At 40.5% G+C, this 17,080-nt stretch overlaps 1 protein-coding gene across 4 annotated transcripts; it reads left to right on the plus strand.

The window, feature by feature from the left end:
• The first annotated feature begins 593 nt into the window (after positions 1–593).
• Positions 594–13,205, plus strand: tmem68 (transmembrane protein 68). Of its 4 annotated transcripts, none has more exons than XM_037787815.1 (9): positions 594–749; positions 1,310–1,469; positions 3,931–4,104; positions 4,419–4,518; positions 6,334–6,501; positions 6,901–7,094; positions 8,485–8,545; positions 8,894–9,080; positions 10,607–13,205. In XM_037787815.1, exons 2-8 carry the CDS (start codon positions 1,410–1,412, stop codon positions 9,073–9,075), a joined length of 939 nt encoding a protein of 312 aa, XP_037643743.1. In that variant the 5' UTR covers positions 594–749; positions 1,310–1,409; the 3' UTR covers positions 9,076–9,080; positions 10,607–13,205. The 4 variants fall into 4 exon arrangements, 3 of the variants coding, with proteins under 3 accessions (XP_037643743.1, XP_037643741.1, XP_037643742.1); XM_037787813.1 differs by having other exon boundaries at positions 8,894–9,033; XM_037787814.1 differs by lacking the exon at positions 594–749 and adding an exon at positions 801–891 and having other exon boundaries at positions 8,894–9,033.
• Positions 13,206–17,080: the final 3,875 nt, after the last annotated feature.

The raw sequence follows: 17,080 nt of genomic DNA on the forward strand, positions 1-17,080 counted from the left end.
GAGAGATGTAGTACACACACCGTACAGTTCTCTTTACAATGTTGCTCCACAAATACTGAAAGTGTAATACAGCCCTATAAAATAACTTATAAAACAATATATTATCACACGTATTGAGTGACAACTTTTGATTTTAGTTATTAGAAAGCATTAGCTCATTTTAGTAGACCCTTTTCTTATTTTATTAGACTTTTTTAGATTGCATTTACTATATTAAGTACTGGGCCTGTGTTGCTATTGTCGGATTGTTTTTGTTTTGAAATAGAAAGTATGACATTTATAGTATTTGTTTTTGCTGCTTTTATTTTGAAGGTTGTGTGTCAAACAGGAAGTTTCCTTTATGTTGCCGCTGAACGGAACCTTTCTGTCGGTGCGGTGTTTTCCAGGGGACACTGAATAACCTCAACACCATGTAGTGTCACAGTGAAATCGTTCCGGGGTTAGAACAAGGCCTATAAAAGGAGGCCAGGTCACGTGTCCTGGGGTGCGGGTACATCGCATGCGCAGTGTAATTGAAGCTGCGGTCGTGCAGACCAGATTCTACTGCGCATGTGCAATACCCCTATGGTATGACGCTTTGAATACGCGTGTCCAAGCCTCCTTTCTATAGGCCTTGTAGTTACAACAGGACAGTTGTTACGGTAGCTAACACATTTGTATGTTGTGTTGTTGTACATCTATGGTGTAGCTCACAGTAAATATGCGGTGGCGTGTTTTTACCGTCTGTGTTGACAGAGTGACAGTCTGAGGTAACCTTGAACGTCTTCTACCGTGTTTAGTGTTTAGAGTTTAGTGGAGGTGACGTTGAGCTGTTGACGTTCACACTGAAGGCTTCCTGTCAACTCTCAGTTCTGCTAAATGAACCTTCATTATCTCTCTGTTTTACCACAGGTAGTACTATTCTTATTGTATTATTTAGTCTCTCCGCTGGGCTGCTCCTCATAGCTCGGCTGTAACGTTAATCTGAACACTAGCTGCCATTAAAACATGCACCACAGCTGTCACCTGATTCAGTGACACTAAGAGGGCTGGCTGTCATGACTCGTGACTAAACTGACATTCAAACACTGATATTTTTTGTTGTAAACCTTACTTACTGCTCAGCCTACTTATTACTGAAAGGCACGTTGTTATTATATATATATATATATTATTGACAAAACAATCCCAACCCCTCAGATGTGCATGTATTCCCTTCACACAGACAGCTGAACTCTACCTGAATGGAATGCAGTATAACAAGAATAAATACTTATGTTCATTGAGCTGTTGAACTGAGTGAAAGGTGTTTTCCTCTCCTCTCCTTTAGTTCACCAGTGTGTGTGTAAGCAGCAGGTGCTCTCCATGCAGTGTGTTCCTTCCCCTTTGAGGCTGTCCCCAGCTCTTTGAACTACAGCTCCAGAGGCAGGATGTCTGACAGTGGGAACCAGTCCTGTCTGATGGGAGCAGAGGACACCGTCTCCTTCCTGGTATGAAACCCTGTCCGTTGACATCTACAACATGATTGCTGTTCATTCTCTCTGCAACTGTCTCCTATATCAGGCAACAGCTAGGAGGGACAAACGGTAAAGGTTTCAGTGTGTTGGTACAGTAATTATTGTATTCAGAGCTCATACGATTAACTTGTTTCAGGTAATCAGTTAGTTGGTTGACAGAGGATTCATCACCAGCTATTTTCATAATCAGTTAATTGATTGTGATTTGCTAGCGCCGAGATCGAAAAGTGGCTGATGGTGTGGCACTGTGGTTCAGCGGAATAAGCCGGTCCCTGGAGTGGTATGCTGCTCCTGTTCCACCCATGGATGTATTAAAAGAACTGGATACAGCGTTGGAGGCGGTGGCCCCATTCATTCCTATGAAAGTTGCTCAGTGGCGAATGAAGCCAAAATGGCTCGACTTCCGTCTGGAAAAGTACCCGGATCTTGGGCACATGGAACATGCACAGTAGCGTCCGCTCGGTCACACGACTCGGTCACAGGGTCCCAACACCACGCCGTCGTCACAGCTTGCGCTCCAGCCTCGTTCTGGGTCTCATTCAAATGAACGGAGGAAGGGAAATAACTCTGGAAGTCGCTATTAGCTCGTTTTACAACTTTAAAAACTTAATTTTTTAAATAAGGGCTATTAGAGTGTTCGTACTGGGAAGTTGATTGACCTAAAAAAAAATCATCTGCTGAGTTACAGACGTCCCTTTCCCAATGTAAGTCTATGGGAAAAAGTATTTTCGGGCCCAATGCATCAAGTGACGGACACGGAAGTTGCAGTACAGCGGTTTGGCCACTACTAAAGTTGGGATCGACAACCGGCGCACTTCTTGGGGGCTTGGTTCCACCGGCATATACCGTTTCCTAACGGCAGGTGCTGCTTGAAAGTGGTGGTAGGACACTGTCAGACTGTCATACCAGCACTTTCAAACGTTAACCGGTTATCATCGTGGCATAAGCTGTTTATACCGGCATAGATATGATAGACATCGGGGTATTTTCTCACTATAATCTATCTTTTAAGGCTAAAATAGAGGACGTACCCCGATGTTTATGCCAATCATATTTATGTCGGTACAAAACGGCATATGCCGCTGCAGGGAGTTAAATGCTGTGAATTAATAAATTTAAATCCCCCTTCCTGGCAGACAGGATGTATACCTGCCTCTGCAGACTCCAGCCAATATTGAAATTTACAGTAAAATTATCAGGTGTCTACGTAAAAACACACATTGTCATTTCAGACTATCCAAAGATATATTAAAGTGAGAAAATACCCTGACGTCTATCATATCTGTGCTGGTAGAAACGGCTTATGCCACAATGATAACCGGTTAACGTTTCAAAGAATTTATGCCTAATAATAATTAATATGCCATATACGTATACCTAGTTAATGTTCCATGTCCTGGAGTTTTATTAATGTGAGATGAGGTGTATTATACCAGTATTATTTGGTTAGTTGACTCTAAATTTATGTTATCGATTAGTCAGACTGGTTATGGTGGCTAGGAGGCTAGCTCTAGCCTCGGGGTACATCGGCAAGTATCAAATTACTTTATATATTTATGCTTACGGCGCTGTGTTGTTAATAAAGACAAAATATATCAGGAGCCGGTGCTGGTGTGACAGTCTGACAGAGGCCTACCACTTTAAAGCAGCACCTGCCGTTAGGAAACGGTATATGCTGGTGGTGGAACAGGAGCGGCATACCACTCCAAGGACTGGCTTATGCCACTGAACCACAGTTCCACACCATTAGCCACTTTTCAATCTCAGCGTCACTCCAAAATCACAGACCATTCAGTGGTTGCAGCTTCTCTACTGTGAGAATTTGCTGCTTTGCTGTTTTATACCACTGCCATCCCTCGCCTTCAGAGAAAATTCAGGCTTAGCTCTGTTAAAGGCCTTTAAGCCTGCTTAAAGGGTCTGTTCACCGTGTTCACCATACAGTATGAACGCGATATGTCAGGAACACCTGGAGGGAATTTCTTATAATTTGGCACAAACGGCCACCTGAACTCAAGGATGAACTAATTAGAATCTGGTGGTCAAAGGTGAAAGGATAAAATGATGAAGTGATTACATTTTGGACAGACATGGATGTAAACTGCAACTTGACTGTTTGGCGGAGGCATTCAACTGCGAGGTAGTAATTCTAGTTATTTAGTAATTATTTATTTCACCTTTATTTAATCAGGATATCACTTGAGATAGAATCTCTTTTCCAAGGGAGACCTGGGTCAGGACAGCGCACCAGTTTACAGTTTAAATAGAAATAAAACACAACAGACAGGAAATACAATCATCAAACACACAAGGAAGAGACTAAATCCAGCTCAAATAAAGCAGTTGCATTTCTATAAACATGAATGTCTTTACAAAATTCCATTGCAATCCATCCAATGACTATTCTACTTATTGACCTGTCTGTCCCGGTCCACAGGTGTGTGTCTTTCATGCATGTGAGGAATGGGCAGGCCTCGGCCAGTTGGAGGACTACCTGAGTGTTCTGGAGTACCTGCTCTGGGTCTTCACCCCTCTGGCCATCGTCTTCATCCTGCCCTTCCTCATCGTCATCCTCCTGTACCTCTCTATACTCTTCCTTCATGTCTACAAGGTATGCAAACCCTCTTTCACCCATCTGCACTCTCACGTCTAATGTTTACCTAATGTTTAGTATGTCTACTGGCAAGTAATGTATCAGAGGGATTTATAAGAAGAGAATAATAATGAGGTCCTGCAAGCCCGAACAGATCTGTTATTTGACAGTCATGTCCAGTCACAGTCATTAAATCAAAGCTTAAACAAAGGGGAATATTAGGAATACAGCGTTATGGACATAACTATTGAAATGACACCCAGGTTGCTGTTTTCCCATCCTCTCTTTGAGCTACTCCAAACTGTATACTTTCTGATGTTTTCTTCTAACAGAGGAAGAATCAGCTGAGGGAAGCTTACTGCAACAACCTGTGGGACGGAGCCAGGAAGACCCTGGCTACTCTGTGGGACGGACATGGAGCCATATGGCATGGTAAGACACTATCATGGACTTCATTTATTGAAGATTCTGTCCCTTCAGATAAGATTTATACACTTGTTATCACCATCTGAGGTGAATCTGCACTTCTTCCTGTCAGTGCTGATCTTGAGCCCCTGAGCTTGATGGAAGGCATATGTGAAGAAATGCGTGTCTTTGCCTTATACCTAAGCCTTGCAGTAGAAATGTGCTGTTTGTGTTTATCAATGTAGTATTTTATTTATTTATTACTGTCTGGGGGCACCGACCTGTGAGAATACCCAAACAAACCTCTAATGTATATTTACTGTCGGCTTCCTCTTCCTCTTCCTGTCCCTGAGCACATGTACCTTATATTGTCTGTGCTTGCTAGTTTCTATATGAACAGTTATTATGGGAAATCAATTAACAACACAAAACAATGACAGATATTGTCCAGAAACCCTCACAGGTACTGCATTTAACATAAAACAATATGCTCAAATCATAACATGGCAAACTGCAGCCCAACAGGCAACAACAGCTGTCAGTGTGTCAGTGTGCTGACTTGACTATGACTTGCCCCAAACTGCATGTGATTATCATAAAGTGGGCATGTCTGTAAAGGGGAGACTCGTGGGTACCCATAGAACCCATTTTCATTCACATATCTGGAGGTCAAAGGTCAAGGGACCCCTTTGAAAATGGCCATGACATGTTTTCCTATATGCGAAAAGCTGGTATGACACCAACGGATTCATTAGGTTTTCTAGTTTCATATGATGCCAGTATCTTCACTCTGAGCCCGCTACAACCTCCGAAAGATCGATTGCGTTAAAGAAATTAGTGGCGTTAAAAAGATTTTACGTTAACGTGTTATTAATATTTATATATATATATGTATGTATGTATGTAAGTATATACATACATATATATATTCATATATATATATGTATGTATATATATATGTATATACATACATATATATATGTATATATATATATATATATGTATACATATATATATATATGTATATACAGCATGGTATTATTTAGTTCTGTTTTCTCACTTTGCACCTTTTTTTCTAAATGCCATACATGTCTTGTCAAATTGGTGAATATGCTTACCACATTATGTCAACCAGGCGTAAGCCTGTGGGGAGATCATGCATGCGGTCGTGTGTGTGTGTGTGTATCTGTCTGTCCGCAGCTAATCTCTCATACTACTAGACCCTTCAGCCTCATATTTTTTGTGCTCATTTATGACTATATGTTCAAGGACCTCTCGTGGTTGTGATGATTCACTCTTTTTGAAATACCCATCTTATTGACTGTTTTATAACATCATTGATTGCTGACACTTCACTCCTCTTTACGGGGCGATAGGGGCCGCAAGTGATCAACAACTGCTTCAGTAGCAAAAGGCATTTCCAGTAATCAAACAAGCCTTACCTGTTGCAGGCCACATTTTGGCCTCTGTCATGGATCAAAAACTAACATCCATAAAAAAGTTTGGTCTCATTTTGAACCGGAGCATCTGCAGATTAATTCTATACCCGATATGTTATGATCCACTAAAGTTAGGCACCATACGAAATGAATGAATACCTGTTTTTGTTATCTTCGCCGCCATCTTGACTGTAAGGAAGCCAGGAGGCAAAACTGAGTGAGATTCAAATCTTCTTTGTTTGGTAGGGGAGAGGGAGACACACCTGGTGGAGATCTGCTCTCTACTGAGTGCACTTTTCTAGTTGGCTTGTGTTTGCATGTGTTTTCTAAGCTGTGAGTGCATTTAGCTCTCAGGGCCACAGTACTTATTCGCATTCCTCATGTTCTCTGACGTGTGTACCAGGTTATGAGATCCATGGGATGGAGAAGATCCCCGACGACGGACCAGCACTGATAGTGTACTATCATGGAGCCATTCCCATAGACTACTATTACTTTCTGGCCAATGTTATCATCCAGAAGGGACGGCCCTGCCACTCTGTAGCCGACCACTTCCTCTTCAAGGTCCCAGGTACTCACATTGTGCTTCACACATGAATGCATACACCACTAATCTCCACAAGTACTGCTGATCTCCTCATATGTGCATCTGGTTTACTTTTCATTTTGTTGTTTTGAATTGCTTCTTTTCACACAAATTCGGGCTTAGCTAAAAGGTTTAAACTCTTAACTCCAACTTTATCTCAATCATGCAAGTCCACTGTTTAGACTTTCATACTGTATGTGTATTATAATCAAGGAGCAGCTTCCTGGTCTGAAAAGTGAAGCCAATGCTGAGGTGCCTTAAACTTACATTCTTTCTAACAGCCAGCAGGGGGCGACTCCTCTAGTTGCAAAAAGAACTCTTCCCCTCGGCTCTTACTTATCCTGCTGTGTCCTTTCCCTAAATCCCCCTGTCCCGTTCCTCCAGGTTTCAAGTTACTGTTGGAGGTGTTCAGTGTGATCCACGGTCCTCAGGAGGAGTGTGTGCGGGCTCTGAGGAACGGCCACCTGTTGGGGATTTCTCCAGGAGGAGTGCGGGAGGCTCTGTTCAGTGATGAGACCTACCCTCTCATCTGGGGCAAACGCAGAGGCTTCGCCCAGGTCGCCATCGACTCTCAAGTGGTGCGTTGTTCTTCCTGAAATCTACTGTCATATAAAAAATATATATGACATGCGTGGGAGTAATGCAGTGATGCTCAAAGTGGGGTCCGTGTCCACTAAATAATTTGCTATAAATTATAAAGTTGTGCTGTATCATTAAAAAGTACATATCTACAGATGGGGACCATTTGCACCTATAAAACAAACATATTGTGTCCATTACTCCCACCCATGTTAGCTTTGGGCCAATAGAATAGTAAACCTCTGATATGATTGTGACTAGGGATGTTAATAATTAACCGTTTAACCGTTAACCGACATTAAGCATTTTAACTGATTAACGCTATCGTTTAAACCGGTTAAAAGAAATATTAATAATTAATTAAAAAGCTGAGAAAAACTCATCACTGTAAGGGGAAAAGCTGGTCCACCTTAAGAGAGTCTGAGCCGGCGTTACAGATACAGGAAGTTGGCTCAGGTCTTGAGCTCGCTTGAGCGGAGGAGTTGTAGCCTCGTAGCATTTATTCACCGTCAAATAAATGTACACACACTGTCTGCCACACCTACGTTCACAGCTATAACGTCACACACACACACACTCGCTGAAGTTTCGCTGCACTGACAAACCGTTTAACGGGTCCCTGGCCCGTAAAAGTTAGAGAACCCCTGGAATAATGGACACAACATGGTTATTTTAATTGCGGAAATGGTCCCCATCTGTAGATATGTACTTTTTAATGATACAGCACAGTTTTATAATTTATAGCAAATTATTTCGTGGACCTCCTGACAGAGTTCCACGGACCCCACTTTGAGAATCACTGACCCAGAGGAATCTGTGATATAATCAAACTAACAGTGTGTTTAATTTGGTCGCTTGTTAAAGCTGCAGTTGGTAAATTGGAGCAAATATGAAAAAGAAATATTTTCATATTTATCACTATATCCTGACAGTAGTGCATGAGACAGATAACCTGTGAAAAAAAATCAGGTTCCTCTGCCTCCTCCTGTGCTTCTATTGGTATTTGTAGGATTTCGGTCAAACTAGGCATCGCTGATCAAATATAAATCAATATTCTAGTTACTCTAATGACTATTTCTTTCCTCAGATGTTGTCAGAAACATCTTGTAGTGTACTGTTTAGCTGTAATATGAGAGAGTTTGCTCCAGCTGATGGGCGGTGCTTGGTTTTGGCTCAACTGTTTCAATATAGCGGCAGCGTCACAAACTTTCAAATGGTTCATTCAAATTGTCTTCAAAACGGCATGTCTGGATTGTTCTGAATAACAGTTAACTAATTAGATTCTCGTTACTCTACCCCTACAGTAAACATGCAGCATCCTTGTATCCATGTTAGACCTTTGCAGTGTAGAAAGAACCTCGTCTCTAATCTTCTCTCTCTTTCTTCCAGCCAGTAATTCCAATGTTTACTCAAAATCTGCGGGAAGGCTTCAGATCTCTGGGGACACTCAGTAAGTGTAGAAGAAAGCTCAAATCACAAAGATAGCTGATGGCATCACTGATGGACGCACACCTTGAACTTCACAAAGGACACAGTCACACGACATTCCATGCACATGTTGCAGGTAGATGTTGTATCCAGCTGTTTGAAGAGCGTAGTGACACTCTCACTACTTACACGATGCTTGTTAGTAGATATATTCAGTGTTCGTTTTGGTCTGCACATGCAAGTTTGACTATTACCAGACGTGTGGTAGCAAGGGCAGGGTGCTGACCTGACTCAGGTGGATATGAATCTTCTCTTGACATTTCTCCATGTTATATGCTTTCTCTCTCTCTCTCTGTCTTTTGTCATTCAGGATTTTTCCGCTGGATGTATGAGAGTTTTCGCATCCCTTTTGCTCCCGTCTATGGTGGATTTCCTGTGAAGTTCCGGACGTTCCTCGGTGATCCCATCCCGTATGACCCCAACGTAAACGCCGCAGAGCTGGCAGAGAAAGTCAGTGAGCTTTCTTTCTTTCTTCTCTTCTCTTCCATTTAAATAATGTGAGCATTGACCATTACACAGTCCATTGGGTTGAGTCTATTAGATTTCTAACCCTTGTGCCTCACTAGGGACATTTTTGGGGTTTTAAATCTTTCGATCATTTTGGCTGTGTTAATGCATATGGCATGCATTTTGGCAAGGGGGGGAGTTTTTTTTTCTAATTTAGGAAGTTCAACCTCAGCTCCTATAATAGTAAGTCTATAACAGACACTCAGACCCGTAATATGTCCCCATTGAAACCCATTAAAACAACAGTTTTTGATCCCACAGCCGTTACTGCATAAAATAAAAAGAAAGAAAAAAAGCAGTAGATGACGGGATGAGAGACAACGTAGTGTAACGTTCTACAGACATAAGAAGGCCGCTGAATGAGAGAGGCATCCGCCGATACGTTACACGGAAACACACCGTGTTAATAACAAGCCGACCACCTCGCGGTACCGCCAGCTGTGAGCTGTGTTCTGTTTTTAAAGTCACGCACCTTTGCGGAGGTCTGTGCTTTCCGAGTGCCATTCTAGTTTTTACTATTTTCAACCAGATTGAGGCATTTTCTCGTGTTTGCCTTATGGGGAAAATATATGCTATTCTCCTGCTTTCCACTAGGGGCATCACTGCTGTATTATGGAGCACTGCAGTGTTTGATGCAATGCATCGAAATCAATGTTGTTGCTAATCATCGACATATCCCAGACTGTGAAAAAAGAAACCCCTCTAGCATTTAGTATAGAGAGAAAACAGTGGTGTTATGTAAACAAACTGGCATGTAAAGGGTTACAAGTCTGAAAATGAATTACTATTTGGTAGTCATGATCAGGACTGATGTTGGTTAAAAGATTTAACTCGGTGAAAGTGGAAAATAATATGAATATATAGTATTTTTATAGCAGTTTTATGAACAGGACATGTTTGTCCTCTAAGGCAACAAGAGGGTTTTTTTTTTCAATCTGACACAGCACAAAAAAATAAAAATGCATCAAAATCAATGTTCTTGATAATCATTGACATATCCCCGACCGTCTAAAAAAATAAAAAATAAAAATGTTCTTTACATTTAGTATAGAGAAAATAATCTAATTTTTGTGTTTGCATTATGTAAACAAACAGGCATTTAAAGGGTTACAATTCTGAAACTGAATGAATATTCTGTAGTTATGATCAGGACTGATGTTGGTTAAAAGATTTAACTTGGTGAAAGTGGAAAATAATATGAATATATATTATTTTAGTGCAGTTTTTTGATGCAGACAGTTTTGTCCTCTAAGGACATCAGAGCAACTTTTTAAAGTGAGGTACAAGGGTTAAATCTGTGACTGTATTTTTTAGTTAACATTGTATTTGTCATAACAATGATATTATTGATTTTATATTACATTGTTTAGTACAGAATCTCACAGGCGTCATGGAGGAAAAAACTATTTGTGTGCACAGGGGCAGCAGCTCCCATCACTGTAATTCTAAATCTGTGTGAGCTGTTCTATAAAACACCAGTCGTGCATCAGTCATACGCCGTGCTGTTGCTCCGCAGATACAGCAGGCGGTCCAGGCTCTGATAGACCAGCACCAGCAGATCCCAGGGAACATCCTGAGAGCCTTGTTGGAAAGATTCCACACCAAACACAAAGAGCACTAACAGCAGCAGTGCAACAACAACAGAGACAAGCTATACGGTGCGTAACCAAAAGGACCCGTCACGTCGGCTCAGACGGCTGCAGTGTGCACAGGTTTGGTGGCCTCACACGTTGGAATATTTGCACAGCTTTCTTCTCAACACCACTGACTGCAGCTGCTGAGGTTCGTTTGACACACATGTTCTTTGTATCGCACCTTTCTCACATGTTTCCTTGCGACTTATCTGGTGAATCTGTTTAAAAGCCAGACCTCCTGAAGTTGTGATATTGGACTTGACAATAATCATACCTCAAAAAACGATAAATGAAAGGATAATTATTTTTTCAAAACAGACATGCACAATATCTAATTCAGTGTGTTGTGATGTCTTTGTCGTTGTAGATGTTCTCAGTTTAAATATATGGGATTCAGACAACTTCTTTTTATTGGAAATTGTGATAGAAGTACATTTATGTCATCATAATGTTGGTTAGTCAATACATTTGGTTTATTGTCCTTTACCTATAAATTGCAGTGACTATGCAGACAATTGTATACTTAACATCACTCTGAGTTTCACTCGACCTGGAGCAAGCACACACTAATTCCTGACTCGACAGGCGGAGTAGACGGAGCTGAACGCAGCGGTTCAGTTGGCCCACTATAAAAGGCGTTTTGGTTTTCATGTCTTTAAAGTTAGAGTTTCCGGTATGAGCCAGTATAGTTGCCCCAGGTACATACCAGACACTGACCTAAAGGTTAAAGGAGTATGACAACATGGTGTAACTTGTATGTAGAGTTAGGTCTAGGTATTGTTTAAGAGATTACGATACCAGTACTAGTAGGAATGGGAATCGCAGAACATTTTTTGGACGCGCCACCATTTTTGGAGGATAGCGTACGGAGCTACAGTAGACTGTCATTATCTGTCACCGGTGTGTCATCTGTCAATCGTTCATCATCACAAATGGATAAAGTACGTTCGAAAGACGAATGCCCATATAAAGAGAAGCTGACAGACACAAAGGGGCGACGTATTACAAAATTGAAGTTAGTTTATGATCTCCATCCTTATGAATTAGGAGGACCTTAACAGTTTTCCATCCATTACAGTCAATGATGTGTTTTGGCGTAAGTGAAAACCTGTCAGCAGTTCACAATATGTAAATCTTTCGGAGGCCGATGTCCAGTTTAAAAACGGGCGGGTGTATGACATTAAGATCTACAAGCCAAATGCCAACTACACAATCATCCGGACAAAGATAAACTAGCTAATGCTATGCAAACAGAATACTAAAAAAATGTTGACTAATACTGCATATCTAATCTACCGGTATCTTGCAAAATGAAACCCATAACGTTAGCCTACCTTTGTGTCTGACTGTATACTATATATACTACAATTCAGCTTTTGAATATTATTCACTGTGCAGTGTTTAGTGTTATCTTTTGAACAGCCAGCGGATGACACTGGTACACTTTATCCTCCAAAAATGGCCAATTTACTGTTGATGACGTCACATTCCCATTCCTTATACCAGTACCCTTAAAGTGATACTGATACCAAGAGAGTACTTCATTTGATACCTTTTTTTCTACTTCTTTCGAGACCCATCATGTGACTGGAAGCTGTGTGTGTGTGTGTATCCAACTGACTAGCTGATCACTACCGCTCTGCACTCATTTGGCGGTTACCGCAACAATGTCGTTCTGCCATCGTGGGTCGGTACGCTGTTGTCGCGGAAGCATAACGTACACCCTCACGTTATCTCTTTCCTAGGATGGCGAAGGCATGACCCTCACTACTCTGCCTCTTATTGGATTACCCTGACGTTCTTACCCTAACCCTAACCAATTTCACTCCTCATGCCTAAACCTAACCAACGAAGGCAACGAGTACTAGCCAGTCGGAGGCAGAGTAGGGCGGGTCATGCTAGGAAAACAAAATTTGACCTCCGGTTCCCCCTAAGATTAATACTGTTAACTCTGTCAGCACTGCTGCCATTGTTAGCAACGTTAGCCATCGTCATGTTGCGAGCCGTGTGCAGGCAATCCCAGCTGTTTGGGTTGTAGCTGCTGTGGCAGTGGGCCAATCACACTTGACATTAAATCAAAGGACGCTTGTGGTGATTGGCTGCTGCAGCAAAACCATACAAATAGTCCTTTCTTCCAGATCTGGGTACAAAAAGGATCGAATGCAGGTGACGTTTGACTGGAGAAGTTTGGATACTCCTTGATACTGGGTTATTTCAGTCGATACCTTAAAGGCATCGTGTACCGATACTCAGCCCTATATACACACATACAATAGAAAACAGCATTCTTCATTCTAGAGATCACACAGTGTTCATTATATTGACTATACATAAATTCCAGTGGGTTTCTTTATCCCTCAATTCATTGATGAATTAATGCAGATAATGATGCTTTACGCTTTATTCTTCAGGCGTCTTACTTTTTTTCTAATTTCCTGGAAAGTGTCCCAATCATTTAAAAAAAATAAAAAAAATAATCTGTTGTGTCGTTAATAATTAGGACATGTCTTAGAAATTGGCTATCTAACTTGGTAGTAGAGTTATAAGAAAAAGGGTGGGAAATTATAGGGACAAGGAGAATGTTCTTTCCCCCCTGGATATTAACGACTGCTTATAACCTCCACCGACCTCCACTCTTCAGCTACCATGTTAAACACTGAATGGAGCAGGTCTTTAACCAGCTGAACATCTTGTCCATTCCCCCTATAAGTAGTCATTCAATAGGTACATACTAGCTAATTTACTCAGGAAAGTTCCAGGATATCAATGGACCGTCAAAATAAAGCGTTACCTAATGAACCTGTAAAAATCAGTAATGAAAAAGTCCCAGTTATGTAAACAGTTGTAGTCCTTTCACTAAACGTAGTTCTTCTCACACTACAGTAGCTTCTAACTGACTGAAGACAGAGGCTGGACAAAATAACTAGAACACCTGAGACCGTCATGAAGGTGTTGATTCACCTCTTTGTGAAGTTTATGTAGTATAAAATGACATTATATTGTAATGTGTTCTTTTTATTTTGTCTATTTTGCACAAATATATATTTCCAATAGAATTGGGCTTTAAAATGAACCAAATCACAGACATATGGTAGATAACTCCTGGTATGATTATTTCTCTTTTTTTTTTTATTGTCAGTGAACCGTCCACTGTTAACTGAGGGATTATTTTGGGTAGGCCTGTCACGATAACTACTTTTGTTGGAAGATGTACTGTCTCAGAAATAACTGTGCCATTTTATACCACTGATATATAATGACAATATAATAGCATAAGAATACAAGTACATCCTTTCAAAGAGCAATGAACTTTTAATTCTTAACAACATTCAGACATTGGCATTGGAATGTGAAAAAAATTACAACAATCTAAATAAATAAAACAAATAAAATAAAACCACACAACCAAAAACAATAAATAAAATGGACTCTCGTACTCTGTTAACAAAAATGTGCAATGTCTGCACAATGTCCAAGTCTTATTATGGTAGAGGAAACCCCGCCGTTTATTCTAGGATCATGTTGGCTAAAATCCTGGTGACATTCGTATTATCATTCGTAAACAAAAAGGCATGTAAACACAACGAGCAATATGGAGGTCAGCAAAAATGATCGAGGTCATGTCCATATATATCGTACGATAAGTCAATGACTTAAAAATATCGAGGTCATGTTCATATATCGTCAATAATGTAAAAATGATCAAGGTCATATCCATATATCGTATGATAAGTCAATAATGTAAAAATGATCAAGGTCATATCCATATGTTGTAAAATAACTCAATAACATAAAAATGTTCAAGGTTATGTCCATTTATCGTACGCTAAATTGATAACATAAAAATGATCCAGGTCATATCCATATATCGTACGACAAGTTGATAACGTAAAAATGATCGAAGTCATGTCCATATACCGTACATAAGTTGATAACGTAAAAATGATCGAAGTCATGTCTATATATCGTACAATAACTCGATAACGTAAAAATTATCAAAGTCATGTCTATATATCGTACGATAACTCGATAACGTAAAAACGATCGAAGTCATGCCCACATATCGTACAATAAACCGATAAGGTAATTACCATGACAGGCCTAACCTTGGGGTTGTCAGTGTCAGACCATCTCATGTTGATTGCTTCCAATTGTACAACCTTTTTAATACAGTATATTGATTTTGTTGTAAGAAGTTTCCATTGGCTCAGAAGCAACAGCAACCATCTTGTTCTGAGACCATTAGTTGATCAACTCAAAATGAATCAACGCCGATTTATGTTACTGTGAGGATTTGCTGCTTTTCTTTTGATATTGGACTTTTGGTCGGGCAAAACAGGACATTTGAAGACATTACTTTGTGCTCCAGGAACTCACGATAAAATGCATTTTACACTATTTCTTTTGACATTTTACAGATTAAAACAATTCATGGATCAATTGAAAGAAAAAAATCAATTAATTAATCAATAATGAAATTATTCGTTGTAGCCCTTTAAACAGCAGTGGACTTTGTTGTGCCATACCTCTGAAAATGCCAAACGAGATCTGATAGGTGAGCTGATGCAGTAGGTGCCTTTTATCAGTCACAGGTAACTGACAAACTGAGGATAGAATATGACTAGTAAACTATATTTAGTAAAAGAATATCAAATAGATGAAAGACATAAATTACCTTTGAGCAGAGGGCAGGTTTTAAAATTCTGTTTGAAGATACCAGCACTGTCAGCTCTCCTCAACTCCTCTGTCAGGCTGTTCCAACAGCTCAGAGATGAGAGCTAAAAGCTGCCTTACCAAAGGGTTTCACTGTGGAATGACTCTTAAAGGGACAGTGTGTACGATTTGGTGGTATCTAGTGGTGTGGTTGCAGATTGCAACTAACTGAGTACCCCTCCGCTCACTCCTCCCTTTCCAAGACTGCGGTACCGTGAGCCGCCGAGTGCAAAAGCGTGGTAACGCTGTTGGCCTCGCTCAGAGGCCATCCTTACCATAATAACACTACTTTAGGAGCACTGGAAGTCAGACGGCGGCTGGCGGTATCACAGTTTTGCACTCTGCAGCTCACGTTACCGCAGTTTGACGAGCGTTTCGGAGAACTACCGTGGCCTTCAGGTAACATAAAACGATGCTCTGTAGAGCCAGTGTTTGGTTTGTCTTCTTCTGGGCTACCGTAGAAACATGACAGAGCAACATGGCGGACTCCATGAAGAGGACCCGCTCCCCATATAGATATGAAGGACTCATTCTTATTTTCAGGTCATTTATACACATTAATGAAAACATAGTTGTGAATATTATATTCCATTTCTGCCAATAGATCCCCCGAAATGCTACACGCTGTTACTGAGAAGGGTACAACACAGAAGAACTGACATTAAAGGAATACTTCAATCCCCAAATGATCTTTTATTTATCAATTACTCACCCCGCGTTACCTTGAATTCTTGAATAAAACTTTGTTTTTCTCTCACGCCAACGGAGAATCATAAAAACGGAGAAAAGTCTTGAATGAACTGAAGTAAACGGAGGCCGCGTTTAACAACAGCTAAACTATGTCGAAAGAATCCGTTAACAAAACGCAGGCGCGCTGCTCACGTGTGAGAGTCCAGACGAGTCCAAAGTGTTTTAAACAGTCAGGTTTTAGAGAAGATGCATGTGTTTGGGAAGTATGAGCATCCGACTGGATAAATGAGACCTGGATTATACCGCATGAGTTGGGTGAGAGTTTGTAAACGGATGTTTTGATATAGTTTTGTTGCTGTTAAACGTGACCCTCTAGTTACATTTTTTTTTTTTCAAGAATTCAAGTTACCACGGGGGGGTGGGTATTTGATATACAAACGGTCATTTTGGGGGTGAAGTATTCCTTTAAGGGCGGGTAAATAGAAATGATCTGCAAATGAGTCTCAATCTGACTTCAAGTAAATAAGATTAAATGAAATGATCACTGTAAGAAAACATGTTATGCACTTCAGTGTGATTTCTATAATTGTGGGCCTACTGTATAGATGTGTGTTTGTGTGTGTATGTGGTCCAACAGCCAGGGAACAGACCAAAACTGAGCCTTTCAATGACAGCTCATACAACCAGCAGCGTCCACTCACAGAACTCAAGTATCTTCTCACTGTAATATTTATCATATCCCTATAAATAGTGATCTGTCACTTTATTGTGTACATTGCATGAGTATGTAAATGTTGTGATTCAACTAATTGTTTTACACACATAGTCATCAAAGTATCACTGCCAACTCTGATTATTATTTTTTCATTTTTAAAGAAACCTTTGTGAGACCAACTGTGTTTTTGAGTGATGTCTAACTGGAGGCTTTTCCTTCTGTAACCTGGTTGCCTTTT

The sequence above is a fragment of the Sebastes umbrosus genome, chromosome 12, assembly GCF_015220745.1.
Source record: "Sebastes umbrosus isolate fSebUmb1 chromosome 12, fSebUmb1.pri, whole genome shotgun sequence".
NCBI lineage: Eukaryota > Metazoa > Chordata > Actinopteri > Perciformes > Sebastidae > Sebastes > Sebastes umbrosus.